General features: G+C 32.0%; 1 protein-coding gene across 1 annotated transcript in view; it reads left to right on the top strand.

Annotated features, from left to right (window-relative positions):
- The window catches only part of LOC127856998 (contactin-6-like), a 78502-nt gene extending 57791 nt beyond the window's left edge, over positions 1 to 20711 (top strand). Inside the window, exons 17-19 of the mRNA XM_052393247.1 lie at positions 5844 to 5922; positions 6482 to 6533; positions 12559 to 20711. Of these exons, the coding sequence (XP_052249207.1) occupies positions 5844 to 5922; positions 6482 to 6533; positions 12559 to 12708 (281 nt within the window). The 3' untranslated portion in view covers positions 12709 to 20711. The remainder of the gene's footprint in view (positions 1 to 5843; positions 5923 to 6481; positions 6534 to 12558) is intronic.
- The last annotated feature ends 251 nt before the right edge of the window (positions 20712 to 20962 follow it).

Below are 20962 nucleotides of genomic sequence, written 5' to 3'. Positions count from 1 at the left end.
TTTTGTACTAAAACTTTTATTATCCGAAGTTAATATTAGTTTTTCTTTTGTGGTTAATTCCGGATAGTTGTATGCACTACCATCATACATATAAGCAACAAAGATTACTTAAAATATATGCATATGTATATATATATATGTATATATGTGTGTATGTGTATATGTATATATATATATATATATATATATATAAATATATATGTATATATATATATATATATATATGTATATATGTATGTATGTATATTTATGTATATATATATATATATGTATATATATATATATATATGTATATATATATGTATATGTGTGTATGTGTATATATATGTATATGTATGTATATATATATATATATATATATATATATATATATATATATATATATATATATATATATATATATGTATATATAATTGCACATTGGATAATTTAATACATATATAACCACTGATTCATGACATCATATGTAAGCGTTTTGTTGTTGTTTTGTTTTACATATTTCTGTTCTCGTCTTAGATACTTTAGCAGTACATTGGAAAAATATATCATTACTTTGTTTAAAAACCCAAACCAATACCGTATGTTTTATCCTTTTTTGTTTTTTTGTTTTTTGCATCTCTGTGTATCAATTGTTTGTTGTTGTTTTTTAGTTGATTTTGTCCCTTTATATTGTTTTTCTTTGCATTTATTCCACTATATATGTCATGATGAAATGTTTACTATATTTGTACATACACATCACTTTTGCATCGAATACCAAATCATGGAAAAATTCCATTGACCTATATCTTATAACAGAAATCAACTGGACATGTTTTAAAATAGAAACTAACTGGACAAGAACACACAAATTATCAGTAACATCACCCTCCACCTTTTTAAATGATTAAATTATGCACTTTGAATGTAAAAGGGCTAAACAATAAAGATAAACGTATAAAAATCTTCAAATGGTTAGACGAAAAAAAAAATAGCATATGCCTATTACAAGAAAGTCACTTGACACACACTTTAGCACAAACCTTAAAAAATGAATGGGACGGAGACATCTATCTCAGTGGACAACACACTAATAAACAAGGCATTGCCTTTCTGATAAAAAATAATATTGGGATGACAGTCGATAACTTTAATGAAATAATAGTTGGCAGACAAGCAAGTATAGATATCAAAATACACGAAACACAATTAACATTAATCAACGTTTACGGCCCTAACATAGATGATTCCTCTTTTTATGAAACATTACAATCCTTCATAATTAATAACCAAGATAAAAACATTATAGTCGGTGGTGATTTCAATACTGTTCTTAACCCATTATTAGATAAAAAGAAGGGAAACCTTTATACTCATCCTAAAAATAGAAACTTTTTGAATAACATAATTGATAATTACAATATGTTAGACATCTGGCGTACAATAAATCCAAACGAAAGCAAATTCACCTGGCACTCAAACACAACCAACAATATTTTGTAGATTAGACTACTTTTTAATATCTGAGTCACTTTGCAACATAATTGACACATGTAGCATAAAACCAGGATTTATGACTGATCACTCTCTAGTCGAACTTAAACTACACAAAATACAACCTGAGAGAGGCCCAGGATACTTTAAAATTAATAACAGCATCTTATTAGATACACAATATCAAGCGCAAATAAAACAAGAAATATTCAATACAGTTCAAGATAATAAAGATGCAAACCCAAACACCTTATGGGAAGTAATTAAAGGAAATATACGTAACACAACAATCAGATACACATCATTTAAACAAAAAGAAACACACAAACTTGAAGCTGAAACCATCAAAATCATTGAAACACTTGAAAAACAAATGCATGAAAAAATAAACGATACAACCGACATTGAAAATGAAATAACATCCAAAAAACAAGTATTAGAAGGAATTTATCATACACATCTCAATGGAGTAATACTACGAGCACGTGCTCAGCATGTTGAACACAATGAAAAAAATACAAAATACTTCGCAAACATTGAAAAACGTAGAAGTGAACAAAAAACGGTACACAAATTAGTAGTCAACGGCGAAGATATAACAAACAGAACTCAAATACTAGAAGAACAACGTCTATTTTTCGAAACCCTCTATAAACGAAAACATGTTGAAAATAACACCCTTTTTAAAAATACACATCATGCTTTAAATCCAGAGGAAAAATTATTGTGTGACGGATTACTCAATGAATATGAATGTGGATTAGCACTAAAAGAAATGCAAAACAACAAAAGTCCAGGATCTGATGGCATTACAATCGAGTTTTATAAAATATTCTGGAATGATATCAAAATATATTTAATTAATTCACTTAACTATTCATTTAACAACGAAAACTTAACAATTCTTCAAAAACAAGGTATAATATCACTCATTCCAAAACCTGGAAAAAACCTAGAATCCTTATCAAACTGGCGCCCGATTAGTTTACTAAACAATGATTATAAAATTGCAACTAAAAGTATATCAAACAGAATTAAAAAAGTATTACCATCAGTCATTTCAAGATCTCAATCTGGTTTTATTAAAGGACGATACATTGGTGAAAATGTACGTCTGATACAAGAATGCATAAATTACTTCAACCAACCAAACAATGCTGGCCTCATCTTCTTTGCAGACTTTGAAAAGGCTTTCGATTCACTAGACCATTCGTTCATGTTCTCTTGCTTAGAAAATATGAATTTCGGTGAAAGTCTAATTAAATGGGTAAAACTATTTTATACCGATATTAACAGTATAATAATTAACAATGGCTTCTTCTCAAACAGTTTTAACATCGAACGAGGGGTACGACAAGGATGTCCCCTCTCATCCTCACTATTTATTATATGCATCGAGTATCTATCACACTATATCCAATCAAATGAACATATAAATGGAATATCGCTAGAACCTGACGAAGAAATTAAACAATCCCTATTTGCTGACGACGCAACTTATTTTTTAAATGACAGTATTGACTCATTCAATAATCTTATAGAATCACTTACCCTTTTTGGAATGGCATCGGGTCTTAAACTTAACAAAAGTAAATGCACTGTGCTACGAGTAGGTAAATTTAAACAAAGTAATATTCAACTCAAAAAAGAAATGAAATTCCACTGGACATCAGATGAAGCAACAACGTTAGGAATAACCTTTACAAACAATGAAAATGAAACCATTCTAAAAAACATACTGCCTAAATTACAAAAATTTAAAAATTGTTTAAAATCATGGCAGCATCGTAAACTTACGCTAATCGGAAAAAACACAGTGTTGAAAACGTTTGCACTTCCTAAATTAATTTATACACTAACAGTTCTCCCAAACCCACCAAATGATATTATTAAAGATATACAATCAGGAATATTTAATTTCATATGGGACGGTAAACCTGATAAAATTAAGCGAACTCAGTTAATTCAATCAGTAGAAAATGGAGGTATCCAATTAACGGACATCGACTCATTCTTGAATGCAATCAAATGCAGCTGGGTTAAAAGATATCTAGATAATACCAATACAAGTAAATGGAAATTATTCTACCAGGAAATCCTAAAAAAATATGGTGACTCCTTACTTTTTGAATGTAACATCAGCAATACCATTTTGCATGAAATTGCAAACGAAAACATATTTCTGTCTCATGTTTTATCGGCATGGACTAATGTTACTCATAATCTAGAAACCCAAATCACCAGTAAAACTATTTTATGGAACAATAAAGACATAACTTCAAACAATAAGACCTTTTTCTATAAACATTGGTTTGAAAAAAACATTAAATATGTCGACCAATTGTACGATTACAGAATAAAAGACTTCTACTCTTTTGAGAATATATGTTATATATACGGAATACCTTCGGGCAATTTCCTTATGTATTACACATTAATTAAAAGCATACCCATACATATTAAATCTACAATTAATACAAAAAACACACCATGTACTCAAACATCATTCACGGAAAACATACTTGCAAAACAAAACAAAACAAACAAAATATTTTACAAACTACAAATTAAACACCCTGCAGAAAACTCCAAGATTCAAAATAAATGGCAAAGCCTTCTTCGAGAACAAGAATTTAATTGGAAACAAATATTTATCATGCCATATAAAACAACTATTGATAGCACACTGAGAAATTTTCAATATAAATATGTCCATAGAATCATAGCTACACATAAATACCTTTTTAAATGCAACCTATCCAACACAAATTTATGTGATATATGCAGCGAACACATTGAAACAATAGAACACCTTTTCTGGGAGTGCAAACATATTCAAATTCTATGGAACCAGTTAACAACATTTCTAGAGAACCAACAATTAAAATTAAAACTGTCTCTCTTAAATATCAGTTTCGGTGTGAATAATTTTAAAATACCAGAAATTAATAACACTGTGAACCACATTATCATATTAATGAAATATTTTATATTTAGCTTCAAATACAAAAAACAAATACCTACTTTCAACTGTTTTATAAACTATTTAAAACTAAAGATCCAAATTGAAAAAGAAATAGCCCTCAACAACGATAAACTTCATATTTTTGAACAAAAATGGAAACGCATAAACTTTCATAACCCAGTCCAGTTGTCTTCTACCTAACTATAGTAATAACAGCATACACCACATGCAACCAAAGCAAAACAAAACAGTATATCCTAGCATATCATGTATAATATGTGTTTGACATTATTACTGTTGTATTATACCACTTTTGTTCTTGCTTATGCACATATTTACATTGTATGTTTTATATTGAATAAAAAAAAAAAAAAAAAAGATATTGATGAGCAGAAAACAGCATAAAACCTCAACAGCCTGCAGGTTGTATGCTGGTTGCATATAGCCATTTTCACTTTGCTTCTGAGGTGAAAAGGTAATTTTAGGCGGAAACCCTCCTGTTGTTCCAAGTTATAATTTTGGAGGTTTAGTAACTTCCCAAAGAATACATTCCTTAGTGCAAGTCAATTATCGTTGAGACATTTCTTTGGTAGTTTTCTATTGCAATTTATCAGTGTTGTTTGATCAAAGTTCGCCAAGTTAGACTGATTTATGTTTGTTTTTTCCTTTTAGTAGTCAATAAAACTATCAAGCCTTGAAATATTGGTAGGTGATCGCCAGAAAAACAGTTGTTAATTGTTTCAAAACATTGCTTAAAGATATTCATTGAAACATGGCTCAGTTTATTTCTGTTTTTTTTATGTTTGCTAAATTATATGTATTCATGCATGTGTTTGTTAACATATTTACAAATATTGACTTAAATATTTTGCAACCTTTCTTAGTTGGGGGATATTAGATAAAAAAATGAACATTGCCCATGGGCCAGTGGAAGTCCAATCCTTCAGTTAATCCCTGTATAGGGCCGGACTTTAGATCTAGGATCACAACGGCTACAGGGCGCTGCTTTAAAGTGTCAGAATGGAAGGAAACCAGTTTTGTGACATTTTGTTATAATTTGCTAATCAAAGGCCTGTCTGAGTCTTAACAATAGCAGTAGTAATCAAGGTTTTAAAGCATGGTCTTTTCATTTCAATGTAACATTTGTACAAATATATTAAATTGTAAAAGATGTTCACACTTTTTGCATTGACCATTCCAGAGGAGCATCAGGGTTGTACCAAAAAGGTCAAAGACACAGCACTCTGCTATTTCTCTGGATATCATTCTCTAAGTTTTGAAACATTAACTGTAAGAGGCAGTATTCGAAGAAAAATAAGTATAGGAAAAAAGCAGCATACTAAATTTGTCCTCAAAATGGATTGCTATTAGCATTCACAAAAGCTGTTAATTGCTCTTATTTCAGTGGACAAGAAGGAGAAGAAGGCAGGCAACAACCCTGAACAGGAACTGAAAGAGAATGATTTTCAGGATGTGGGGAGAGTGTAAGTACAGTGGGGTGTTTGGGAGTAACTATCCTGACTGAACTGGGTGGAAGTGGAGTGTAGCCTTTATGTATGACTTGAGTGATAGAAGTGTGTAATTGTTATGTCTGAGTTTAGTGTCAACCTTGACAGACCTGAGTGAACTAAGAGTGTTAACAATTTGTCTTGCTTGAGTGAGAGTAGAATGAAAGTTATTTCTGACATGAATGAAAATACAGTGTAACCATTTTGTCTGGACTGCAAGGGTAGAGTGTAACCTTTTATGTGCTCAGACAAGAGTAGAGTGCGACCATTATGTCTTGCCTGAGTATGAGTAGAGAGTGACCTTTATGTCTGCTCTAAGTGAGAGTAGAGTGTGACCTTTATGTCTGTCCTTAGCAAGAGTATAGTGTTACCGTTATGTCTTACCTCAGAATGCGAAGTGTGTTACCTTTATGTCTTACATGAGAAAGAGTAGAATTTAACCTTGATATCTGGTGTGAGGAAGAGTAGAGTGTATCCTAAATGTCTGAAATTCTCTCTTGAAAAAAAAAACTTGATTTTTCTCCTGCCATTCCAGTGATGACTTCTTTGATGATACCAGAGATGCGGAGACCGGTATAAATGCAGAGGTAAGATGGGATAAGATATGCGATGTAATTGCATGATATATAAAGGAGATCAAACAATGTGAATTTACATGGGGATAATATTAGTTGAAATAATTATAACATACTATGAGATATGAAATAAGATTGGATTTAATGAAGTACATTTATTAGTATTACGTTAGATGTGAAATGAGGTAAGATTAAATAACGAAAGATATCTACTAAAGATATATAGGATCTGGCACGAGGTGTTATCATACCATGTTTTATTAAACGAGTTCAGGAATTTCCTGGACGAGTTTAATAAAATATGGTATGAAATGACGAGTGTCAGATCTTTTTTATCACATGCTTCTTAATGAGCAAATTAAATAAATATTTATGCAAACATAATGATAAATCCCGAATGTTGTTTATATTTCATGACGTCATTTGATATCAACGTCATTTCAGCAAAAATAACAAAATGCAATTTGTCAATCGAACGAAAATAAGCCAATAAAAACGCTTAAAAAGTATATTACACATGTGTAAGATAAAAATATTCTTGATTGTTATATTACATGGGAAACATGTTATGGCATGTGATAGAACAGAATTGTTGAAATAAAAAAAAATCTTGTGTTTTTTAAGAAAGACTCGACAGAGGTAATTGTCTTCATCAAACAATGAACATTTTCAAATATGTTAGTTCCTCTTCTCAGTTATGGATGAAAATCAATATTCTGCTGAAACTTACAAATGTTGTTGATATCAGGTTGGCTAAAATGTAGTGCTGCAACAATACGCCAAAAACCGTATTGCAATATATTGTCAGTTCAAAAACCCGTATTGCAATATATCGCAATATATTGCTAACTTGTACCAAAATTATAATTTTCCAATTACCCAATAATCCCATAAATTCCAATTTTAAAGCAAATTCTGGTAAATATTTACTATAAATGTGCTCAAGAATAATAAGAAACACAAACATTCGCAAATTTTCTTAAGTATCAAATACATTTTTGCAATTGTTACTATTTAAAGATGTGATGAAATAACGTCCAACCGGGGCGTTTTTCCCACTGATCACGCGTAATTCAGCTGACGTGATGTTCCCGTTTTTATACAACACAAAATACACCCATTCTTTCCATGCGACGTTCTACATGTCTGTATAATTTTCGCGCGCTTTTTATTGAGACAAAGGATAAAGCACTTTTAATTTGACGCTATAATTTTTTATTGTCGCGTTAGCATTCAAATTTGGAAGCGTGTTTCCGAAATTCGGATTACAAATAATGCTCGAATCAGAATCGAACGAAACATTTACAGCTGTGCGCAATTAATTCAACGATAATCTGTTCAAAAGCATCGAATGAATGCTCCCATGTAACAACGCTACTCCGTATAATACACTTTTTAGAATGCTTTTTTTACGTAAAAATAATTTACACTGCTTTGTTTTGTTTACCTTTTTATCATTATTTCGGATGGCTTTTCTGGACGAAATGTGAATGAATTTTTGTAAAATTTTCGTACCGGTATGATGAAAATCATATCGCAATACAATATGCAGATTGCGTATTGCGATATATACCGATATACCGGTATATTGTTGCAGCCCTACTAAAATGTCTTGAGATATCATGAGATGAAATATTGTATAGGATGGGATGAAATATAAAAGAAATACAAAACAACATATAGGAATGACTTAATGAAAATTGTATAGACAACCACAACAGGTAGACAGAAACTTCAAGAAACTTACAACACAAAATTGATACACACTGTAAACTGTCAAAGAATCCTATAATTAAACATTTCTAGAGATAAGGTTTTGTTTTTAAAAAAAATTGTTGCATGCAATCGCTGATATAGAATATGATGAATTATTCATTCTTTATTTTTTATTTTTTTTTTACGTTCTAAGTCTGCACCGAAGGTAAGTTATCAAGATTTTTCTCATGGGTATCCTGCACTTGATTTCTTGTTAATGGAAGTATCAAATATTGCCTTATTTAAAAAAAAATTGGTTTAATGCATGTTCCTATAGTGTTGTTCCAGATTAGCCTGTGCAGTTTGGATTTCACTTTTATGTCATTTTTTGTTTTAAGTGAAGTCTCTTCTTTACTTAAATCCAGTCTAGGTGGAAATTGTTGTCCCAGATTATATTTCACAGGCAAATCTGGGGCGACACTCTAGGCACATGCATTAAGCCCAGTTTTTTCAGAACAAGGCTCAAATATTGCCTAAGTTCTCATGAAACGCACTTTTATTGATGACAATAAATGAATGAAGTTGGTTTTATAAAGTCATATTCATTTTTTGGGTATATTTTACTATGTGTAAAGTTGCTAACAAAAATGCACTGCAAAGCTCTGTGCACCCCTAATGCTGCTTGATTTTGATTGCAGCATATGATAGAAGGCTTTTCACATTAATATTCCTTTAACTGTTAACTGTCATTTAGTGTTTAACCCTTTCCCACTCAGAAGCAAAGTGAAAATGGCTATGTGCAAACAGCATAAAACCAGAACAGCCTGCATGCTATGAAATATTTGTTAGCAACTTTACTGATAGGAATTTTTGTACGAATTTGCATGAGACATTTGTATAAAATTGGAATGGGTTATTAAAAAAACTTAACACAGTTTTTATGGTGATCTGGATTGAAGATTTATTTCGAATGGACTTTTTTTCCATTTGGATACCTTAAACCTAACTTGCACAATACATACCAATGAATTAGTCGCTCCAAGTTTTGTCACTTCTACTCTGAGTGCTTCATAGTTTATTATGTATATTATTATATATTATTAGACAGAATATCATTTAAATATATAAGTGAGAGTGGATAACACCTCTTATATCAAATCCCTGCTAACATGACTAAAAGCCTATGTTTTTCCTCACTTTTTCTAACTGTCCATTTCACGGTGCCTATACCACGTGACTTTTTCGGATCTGTGTTGGGAGAATAAAACACAACCCAGTTAACATTTTTCAGAATCTCTTTAAAAATATTTCACTATTTTTAATGGGATAAAGTGGAGAGCTCACTAATTCAGAAGAGTTTTCTATAGGTATCATGATCTTTTTAAACAAATAAGTATTTTTTCAGTAAAGTGCAACAGCGCGTTTGAAAGGTTTGAAAAATGTTGGATCTGTGTGGGGACTTCATATTACAATCGCGCGGTTTCACTTTACTGGAAAAATGCTTATTTGTTTAAAAAACTTATACCTATAGAAAACTCTCACGAATAAGCAGGCTCTCCACTCTATCCCATTAAAAATGGTGAAATATTTAAAAAGACATCCTGGGTCGCGCTTTATTCTCCCAACACAGATCTTAAAAAGTCACGTGGTATAGGCACCGTGCTTTTGTTTCTTTGCCATGTGGAGCTCACTTGTGAATTGGGTATTTAAGTGGATTGAAATATTTTCATAAATCCATGTCCGATCCAGAACTTTGTCTATCATCAACACTGTTCATCATGTTACAAAAGTGTCTTTTTTACAGTTCAACAATAAGCTTAATTTCAAAGTGAACTCAATGTATGCTTAGAATTCTATGCTAAGAATAGTGCTTACTTTTTGCTGTCTTTATTGTAAATTTAAAAACAATTATTATGCCCCCCTTCGAAGAAGAGGGGGTATATTGCTTTGCTCATGTCGGTAGGTCGGTCGGTCCGTCCACCAGGTGGTTTTCGGATGATAACTCAAGAACGCTTGAGGCTAGGATCATGAAACTTCATAGGTACATTGATCATGACTCGCAGATGATCCCTATTGATTTTGAGGTCACTAGGTCAAAGGTCAAGGTCACGGTGACCTGAAATAGTAAAATGGTTTCCGGATGATAACTCAAGAACGCATACGCTTAGGATCATGAAACTTCATGGGTAGATTGATCATGACTCGCAGATGACCCCTATTGATTTTGAGGTCACTAGGTCAAAGGTCAAGGTCACGGTGACCTGAAATAGTAAAATGTTTTTTGAATGATAACTCAAGAACGCATACGCCTAGTATCATGAAACTTCATGGGTAGATTGATCATGACTTGCAGATGACCCCTATTGATTTTGAGGTCACTAGGTCAAAGGTCAAGGTCACGGTGACCCGAAATAGTAAAATGGTTTCCGGATGATAACTCAAGAACGCATACGCCTAGGATCATGAAACTTCATGGGTAGATTGATCATGACTCGCAGATGATCCCTATTGATTTTGAGGTCACTAGGTCAAAGGTCAAGGTCACGGTGACCCGAAATAGTAAAATGGTTTTCGGATGATAACTCAAGAACGCATACGCCTAAGATCATGAAACTTCATTGGTAGATTGATCATGACTTGCAGATGACCCCTATTGATTTTGAGGTCACAAGGTCAAAGGTCAAGGTCACGGTGACCCGAAATAGTAAAATGATTTTCGGATGATAACTCAAGAACGCTTTTGTCTAGGATCATGACACTTCATAGGTACATTGATCGTGACCTTCAGATGACCCCTATTGATTTTCAGGTCACTAGGTCAAGGTAACAGTGACAAAAATCGTATTCACACAATGGCTGCCACTACAACGGACAGCCCATATGGGGGGCATGCATGTTTTACAAACAGCCCTTGTTTGTGTAAGTTTTATTGGAAAATCCATGTGTAGCATTCTAAAGCAAGTGTTCTATATTTGCTCTGTTCTGCATTCAATATAATTAATATCAGAGATCAAATACACTTAAATTAGTAACTTCTTTTTGCATTGTTTTATTGTTAGTTTAAAAACAATTACTCATATTTTTTTTAAATAGGAACATTCAAGTGTCTCATGCTTGAAAAGTGTTCTATATTTGCACCAACATAAATATAATTGTTATAAGAACCTGCGTTTAAAGTAGAGACTACTGTTTTAGTTAAACAATTATATTGTTTTGTGTCTATAGGAAAATGCAAGCGTATCATGTGAGAATATAGGCTCTATTTGAACCATGATGTAATAAATATGCATGATACCCTGGGAGATTCATGACAACAAATACCTTCAGTGTCAGACAAGAATACATTGTATATGAACATGTTGTGTCTGCTAAGATTTCGTATTTCAGACACAGCCATTTCACACCAAATGTTGTTATTAAAACCTGTTTGTGTTGCCTTCATGATTTGTGTATGACATCTCATCTTACACTGTAAAGGAGCGAGTGTATATTGCTTTGCCCGTCAGTCTGTCAGTTGGGCCATTTAGTTTTCAGTTACTATCTTTCAAACACTTAAGCTTTCTATCATCCAAATTTGTTAGACTGGTTTCTTGGAAGGAAAACAAAACCATCAATTTCGAGGGTAAAGGTCATGGTCACTGGGACAGATGTTAAGTTCCCAATTAAAGATAGCAATTATTAATTTTCCATCTGTTGTGTGTTTGTATGACGCTGTTTTTGGTAACAGTGTCTGGCATTTTGTAATGCTAATCACAGATCATTTATTATCTCCTTTTCTAATTGAGCGCTACAGGCGTATAAGACGCCTTTTTTTGTCTGATCTACTAAAATTCTACTAAATAACTCCCAGAGAGGTTGATCATTTTACAGAGATTGATCTTGTCATCAGTGATAAATTAATTAATCGGATTGGCATGGAGGAGGACATGGGAAACCTCTATGCATGTGGGTAAAGTGTCGTCCCAGATATGCCTGTGCAGTCCGCACAGGTTTATCAGAGACGTCACTTTCTGCACTATGTACATTTTTGCTATGAAGAGACTTTCTTTAATAAAAATATCATAACAGTGGAAAGCGTTGTCCCTGCATTGCCTGTGCAGACTGGGCAGGCTAATCTGTGACAACACTTTCCGCACATACTGTTAGCCCAGTCTTTCCAGAATCAGGCGCATGTAGTCTGTGTAATGTTTTGTCTAGTTCGAAGCAAAAAAACATATATCGGGAGAAATAGCACTGAAATAAAGGGTTATTAAAAAGTGTGCACTTAATGTATCTATGCAATTAATAAATCAATCAAGAAATCTTTTTTTTTTCACCTATTAATACATAATCTTTGCTACAGGAGCGACCATTGAGTAGTGGCATGGAGGATGACAATGGATACCACTTTGCAGATGATGTGAACGGCAGTAAATTCCAGGAGGACGGCTCCTTCATTGGAGAATATGGAGAGAAGAAGGCTCATCACAGCTCCAAGGAGGCTATTGTGTAGGATCCACAGATCTAGTCTAGTGGTGTTACTAATTTTAGTTTAATTACTAATTTTTTTAAAGGTTTCTTTCTGTCTTTAAAATGTCAGTGGGTACTCAGTGTTGAAAGTATGTAAGAGAAATGATGACTTGACTACTATGAACACTGAATAACCCATTTAGTGTTCCAAAAATGACAAATGATGGTTTGAATTTGCTTGGTTTGTTGGTAAATATTTTCTGCTTTGAAAATGAAGGTAGTCAAAGTTGTGAGCATGGTAAATAATAGTGAATGTAATGTGATTGATAAACAAATTCATGTATAACTGGTTGTGTTTTTTTTTTGTTCTTTGATGACAGATATGAGTTAATATGGTGTCATTGTTTTACAAAGGACTTCTGTAAAGAGTGTGCAGGTTTTAATTTCCCATTTAACAATACAGTTGTGTTATATAATTTGATATGGAATTGCCATATTAAAAAGCATTTTTAATAGTTATGTTTACATTTTGGTTGTGACTATTGTATCATAAGATGAAGACATTATTTTCAAAGGAGAGAGTATAATAAACCTCGCTAGAAAAAAAGAAAACAAAGTTAAACTTACAGCACCTACTTCAAAATACATCAATGATTAAAATAGAAGTTGTTTGCCTGTCTCATACAATTTCACTCTTTTAGATTTCAAAATTGTAAATAACATAAATTAATGATTGCTTTGTATGTGCACCACTCTAGCAGATCTGAAAGTAATTTGTATTTCTTTTCCTAGTGTCTGTTTGACAGAAATCAGACAGAAATGTTATAGAGTAAAAGAGGTACTACTGATAATGCTGACAAATACGGCATTTACAACTTTGCATTATTAAGAAACAAATTATTTGATAGTATAATTAATATTCTGTCATATATCCATCAAAGATGTGATACTGTGTATTTTATTAATATAAGTCACTAATATGGTGCATAGAACATGACCTATCACTGTGATTCCAAAGTTTAATGTAATAATCCATGTCCTTAGCTGTGTGCTGCCTTATTATTAATAATGTTTGGATATGTGCCAGTCTCATGAATCAAATATAATTTACTCTGACATTCTAACACAATATCGGGATAACATTGTTTAATTCACAATTTTTAGTGCAAAGAATATTTTTGTAAAAAATAAGTGTGACATATTCGATTTTATTAAGCTTTGGAATATTTGTATAACGTACAAATGTATTGACATTATCCAAGTGTTATACAATCAGATCAGGTGTTTTGACATTTCATTTGCGTATGTCAGGCATTTTTTTCCTATTCATGTTGCTGTGTGCATGGACTGTATGTAAATTTTATACAAGTAATTTGCATTTTACGCTTCAGTCTTTCTTTCTCAATTATAAGTGTTGTTTTGGTCTTCCAATATAGTTTTGATTATAAAAATATGTAAGCTTTGTTGTTTTAGTTTAATCATTATCTGAATATAGAATATTTTTGTATAATCATCAAAGAAAAAGAAAGAGAATCATGTGTAGATCTAATAATGAAAAGCATTTGTTGTGTGACTTTGAAGAACTTACTTTTGTTTTATGTAATCAAAGTCTATGAATTAATTATTCTGTAGTGCAGATATAGTATGTAAGAGTGTATTTTATTTCTCCTCTTTTGTACTAGAGCTATTTAGTATTGTACTACAATATTTTTATGTGATTATATCATATAGTCAGCATTAGCTTCATAAATGTGTTGTGTGAGTGTAACAACTTTTCATCTTTAATCCTGAAAGCTTGAAATCACATCAAATTAATGCATGAAAATGTGTATAGAAAAAGAATGAGGTCTAAAATTGTTGCTTTTACAGCGAATTAAGCTTATCATATCAAAAGTGAGTAAAAAATATAACAGAAACCATTCTTCTAAAACATTTCAACATGAAATGTTTCTTCTTATTTAATTAAAATTGAGACAAAGTTTAAAGTTTTTGCATCCATTGAATGACTGTTGTTTAAGTTTGAGCAACAGATCCCTGTATATCTGAATTCTTTGTATCCATGCATTTTTAGCTCACCTGAATGCTCAGGTGAGCTTTTGTGACCGGTCTTTGTCCGTCTTCCGTCCCTCGTCCACATTTGGTTTGTAAACACTCTAGAGGCCACATTTCATGTCGGATCTTCATGAAACTTGGTCAGAAGATTTATCCCAATGCTATCTCGATCAAGTTTGAAACTGGGTCATGCTGGGTCAAAAACTAGGTCACTAGGTAAAAAAAAAGAAAAACCTTTTAACACTGTAGAAGTTACATTTCATGCTCAATCTTCATGTAACTTTGTCAAAATGTTTGCCTTAATGATATGTTGGTCGAGTTCAAAAGGGTCCGGTCCGTTGAAAAACATGGCCGCCAGTGGGCGGGGCAGTTTTCCTTATTTGGCTATAGAGAAACACTCTAGAAGTCACAATTTTTGCCAAATCATCATGAAAGTTGGTCAAAACATTGGTTTTATTGATATCTCAGACGAGTTCGAAAATGGTCCAGATCGGTGAAAAAACATGGCTGCCAGTGGGCGGGGCATTTTCCTCTATATGTATATAGTGAAAACATGTGAACACTCTAGAAGTCACATTTTTGGCCCAATTTTCATGAAATTTGGTCAGAACATTTGTTTCCTTGATATGAGAGTTGTGTTTGAAAATAGTTCTGGTCAGTTGAATAACATGGCTGGGGGGGGGGGGCAGTTTTCCTTATTTGGCTATAGAGAAACCTTGTAAACACTCTAGAAGTCACAATTTTTGCCAAATCATCATGAAAGTTGGTCAAAACATTGGTTTTATTGATATCTCAGACGAGTTCGAAAATGGTCCAAATTTGTGAAAAAACATGGCTGCCAGTGGGCGGGGCATTTTCCTCTATATGTATATACTGAAAACATGTGAACACTCTAGAAGTCACATTTTTGGCCCAATTTTCATGAAATTTGGTCAGAACATTTGTTTCCTTGATATGAGAGTTGTGTTTGAAAATAGTTCTGGTCAGTTGAATAACATGGCTGGGGGGGGGGGGGGGCAGTTTTCCTTATTTGGCTATAGAGAAACCTTGTAAACACTCTAGAATTCACTATTTTTGCCAAATCATCATGAAAGTTAGTCAAAACATTGGTTTTATTGATATCTCGGACGAGTTCGAAAATGGTCCAGATCGGTAAAAACATGGTACCAAACACACAAAAACTAAAGAAGGGCATAATTCTTAATTAAACTGGCAATAGTGTTTATTGGGTATTTTTATTCAAGGCAATACAATTCTAATGTATGTACAGAAGCACTCTTCGACCTTCAGTACATGAACTTTCACTTAATGTTTTATTTTTATCTCATTTAATATTTTAACAACTAATGAAAAATCGCGTGTACAGTTCTAAGTCGCATACATTCGCGATTAGTGAATAGACTTATATTCTAGTGAAAGGTGTGTGATTTAAGGAGTGAATAGTGTGAACGTGTAATATAGAGTGTTTATATTCGGTGGAGGATTATTCACTGTCTACAAACGATTGTTTGGTTCCTCTACAAAGGGGGTTCAAGAAGAACACAAAACAGAACATGGCCGCCAGTGGGCGGGGCATTTTTTTCTATATGTATATAGTGAAAACATGTGAACACTAGAAGTCACATTTTTGGCCCAATTTTCATGAAATTTGGTCAGAACATTTGTTTCCTTGATATGAGAGTTGAGTTCGAAAATGGTTCCGGTCAGTTAAAAAACATGGCTGCCGGGGGGGGGGGGGGCAGTTTTCCTTATTTGGCTTTATAGAAACCTTGTAACACTCTAGAAGTCACAAGTTTTGCCCAATCATCATGAAAGTTGGTCAAAACATTGGTTTTATTGATATTGAGTTCGAAAATGGTCCAGATCGGTGAAAAAACATGGCCGCCAGTGGGCGTTGCATTTTTCTCTATATGTATTTAGTGAAACATGTGAACACTCTAGAAGTCACATTTTTGGCCCAATTTTCATGAAATTTGGTCAGATCATTAAATTTTGTTTCCTTGATATGAGAGTTGAGTTCGAAAATGGTTCCGGTCAGTTGAATAACATGGCTGCCAGGGGGAGGGGGGCAGTTTTCTTATATTTTTATAGTAAAAAAAGCTTGTGAACACTCTAGAAATCACATTTTTTGCCCAATCATCATGACACTTGGTACAAATATATATATATATCACAAAATTGATGCCATAATTATTGCCCTTAGATTGTCCAAATTTTCATTATACTATACAAAATCCTTATAAACACTAGAGGTCACAATTTTGTTTCAGGTTTTATGAATCTTGGTCATAATATTTATATTTGTAAGCAAAGTTTGATGTTTGGCAAGGGGGGTCACCTCAAAATATAGGGCACCAGGTCAAATCTTACAAAAACAAAAACACTCCATATGCCAGAGTTTTGGTTCAATAATGATGAAACTTGACCAGGATGTTTGTCTGGACAATATCTAGGTCAAGTTTGATGTTTGGTAAAGATTGAATGAACCGACTCCTCTCTGGTGAGCGAACTAGGGCCATCTTGGCCCTCTTGTTTAAAATTACAAGTGTGCTTGAAGTATTTTGTATGATTCACATGCAAAATGTCGTTGAAAGAATTTGTGATGAAATCCTGTCGAAGTGCCCTTGTTATTTGGTCAGTAGTTTTCCATAAACACCTTGAAATAATATTTCATTATCCATTTACTATTTACATTAACATGTGTAAGTTATCATTTGGCACACATGTATGCTATTTTTTTACTCTTGATAGTTCAACAAGTATCATGTTATTATTCATAATTCAACTTTCACTGTATTTCTAGAAAATCTACCTAAGGAGGGAGATGATGCTTAACCAACATCAACACAAATAATTTGTTTTAACGAAATGTTTCTTTGTAACATTTTGAGTTTGTAAAAGATAAGAGCAAAGAAATTGCATTTATTGCTTTTGGACAGACAGTATATAGTTTCCATTCAATTACATAGTAGATTGAATAATATTTATTCTTTGAATATTTGTTTTAATTTTCTATGCAATGAAAATGAAATTTTCAGTACATCATGGCTATGCATTCCAGAAATACTATTAGTTTTATGTAGCCTTGAGACAATAGCCAAATTAAAATCTGAAAATGCTCAAATCTGATATAAAATACTAAATACAACATTATATATAATATGCATAAGATGTCGGATTGGGTTAAGTATTACATTTTACCATATGTTTACTATCTGTGTATTAAATACAGTAGTTGCACATTCAATCCAAGGTTTACTGGACCAATAGGAAACTTGTGAAATCTAGATTTAAAAATATCATCATTATTGTACATCAAGATGTAGGTGTTTTTTAAAACTGTTGATTTATAATAGAAATGCATACAATCAACTGTCTTCTGTAAAATAAACTCACCTGTTTGGAACAGTAATGACATAGACTTTTGGCAGTGTTTCATTTATGGTTCAAGTCTCTTTAAACCAAGTTCTGGAAAAATGGGGCTTCATGCATATGGGTCAAGGGTTGTCTCGGATTAGCCTGTGCATTTCCAACGGACTGCTAGCTAATCTAGGACGACACTTAACGCACATTTGTTAAGCCGAGTTTTTTTAAATAGATTAAAAGCTGTGTGGGTTTGCTTCAGCTGTGTTATATACCATGACAACATTCCTGCTTATTGCTTTCAGTTTGTGTGTGATTTTGTGAATTGGAGAGTTAGATTGATCCCATCAATATTGAATTCATCTTGTACATTTGATGCAAGCCTTATGTTCAAACACTAAGTTGATTCAGAGTTTCATGTTTAGATCAACACCATTATTTTCAGGGTCAAGTATATACTCTGCTTATATGTTTAGAAAACTTTAGATTTTCTTCGTGTTCTGGGAGAATTGCAGTATGTATACTCTACTGAATTTTTACTGAAATTAACAATTTACGAATCTCTGAGTTAATAGATTACTTTATCATGATTTCGATTTCTTTTCTACATTTTTTTTTAAATTTATGTGAAGAGTTTAATCAAAATTCTATAGAATTAATGTTATTTTATTTTAAAGAAAATTCATATAAAAAATGCAACATTTTTAGCAGATTGATGTGAAAGAAGCTTTAACTGGTTATTCATTCTTTAGTTCAATGTGATAGTGTTGCTGCAGCTGCTTGAAAATATGTAAAGCTTGTTTGCCCATAAAAATGATTACATAGTTTTTAGAACTGTCACTGCTTTGTGCGACATTTGAGCTGTTTAAGTTGTTGTTTTTCAAAATGTGTTTGCTTTTTCATATGTAAATGATTTTATTAAAAATTTCTAATGTAAATATAATGTAAATAAGTCATCAACCATATAACATTTGTTTGGTTCATAAATATACACAGAGTACACCACTAAATGTATTACTGGTATTTTATATTGATTTTACTCCATTTTAGATTTCCACATCATTTATTTAGCTTGTACACTCATTCGTCAGTTTAATTGAAATTAAGATAAACCTATCAAATAGGCCATAAATTTATCAACATTTATATTGATGAATAGTTTTGTGTATTTGAGACATGGACAAATACTTCCAAGCGATTGTTTTTTCACTTTTAACAAATTAAAATGTTATTTCATTACATTTTCGTTAAATATAATTATGATTACTAACTTGGTTTTTACTTCTAACTTGTTTCGTATCTTACAATATAAAAATTGAAACATATATTTTAGCAATTAATAATAGCATTTGTAATATGTAAATGACCGTTCTTTTATTCTGTATTGTTAAAGGTAAAAAGTAGCCATTAGTAAACTGTTGTTCTTTCTTACTTTTTGTCCTGTTTTTGCTCACACAAATCATATATATAAATGACATGCTTGAAAAAGGAACAAGACAATTTGATGTTGGTAGAGGTTTTGTTGACAATAAATTGGAAGGATTAATTTAAATGATAATGCAATTAAATTGCAAATTTTTAGTTGTGAGAATGTGTGCACAATATACAGATGTATTTTCAAATTATTTTAGTTACACTTAGTTTTATTGCTTATCATATTAATATAAACACATCCACATATTAATAAGTATGCCCATTTGATTAATTTGATCATTTCACATGCCGTGGTGAATGTAATGCCCTCAGTGTATGCTACGAGATTTTATTATACATAAAATTGTACACTTGCGAAAGGTGATTTCACCAGGCAATCTGTGTTAATAACGTGTAATTATGTACTAATATAGAACCACCTAGTTCAGTTGTACAGTTCATATCTGATCAGGTTGATGTTATACCCTCAGTGTACACTGATAATTTTATTTCCATAAAATTGTACACTTGCGATTGGTGATTTGACCTCGATCTTTTTTTAAAGATTTATTATTTACATTTTGTAATGCATATTTTACAAAGTATATTTGATAACATAATATGTAGATTTAAATACATGAAGTGAATCATTGATATAGCTATGGTTGTGAGAAAAAAATTGTTTGGGAATTTGATTGGTGACAATTGAAAGAAGAAAATTTCAATTATTTCTGTTTAAATGTTATGATCTGGTAGTGGTCATTTTCCTAGAAAAAATACTAGTTTGTTATTAAAGATTAGTTAAGAGGTAACTCCTTAACTCATTTCTGAGTATAAAGTCGCCAATACGTGTGTTCTAATCTGTCTAAAATATCTCCGTTTTAATATCCTCTTTATGAAGTAGATTATTTATTTTCTTTCTAATAAAACCATTTAAACCATTTGTAAGTAATGAATACTATTTTTTGTCGATCGTTTCTATTGACTTCCATCATAATACTACTTTATTAGATTTTAATGTCATGATACAATAAGTACGTGATATTGATGCAATGTCAACATCAAAATGTCTAAACTGTTGTAGAATATAAACATTCAGATTTGCATACAATTTGCTTTTATCTTTTTGTTGTTTTTCTTTATTTTTAACTTTCGAGATGTATATTTCAGGACTGGAAACACCAGTATGTTGCAGCTATTAAATGATTGCTTCTTCAATCGCGTTTTTTATTTTTTGCTTTAATTTCAAGATATTCAAAAACGTCAACTTATTTTTGTAAGTACAGCTGATTAAGAAATAGAGAAGGTTGTGTTGACAGTAGTTGAATAGTTTTCAGTCGCTCAAAAACGATTTGAAATCAACACAACTCTCGTTTCCAAAATATTTTGTGTATGTGTTATTTCATTAAGAAATAAATTCAAACACCCCAAACATTACTAAAATTTATTTACCCATTTAAATTTTCATC

Source organism: Dreissena polymorpha, chromosome 14 (assembly GCF_020536995.1).
Source record: "Dreissena polymorpha isolate Duluth1 chromosome 14, UMN_Dpol_1.0, whole genome shotgun sequence".
Lineage (NCBI taxonomy): Eukaryota > Metazoa > Mollusca > Bivalvia > Myida > Dreissenidae > Dreissena > Dreissena polymorpha.
This window is presented reverse-complemented; position numbering and strand designations above follow the sequence as displayed.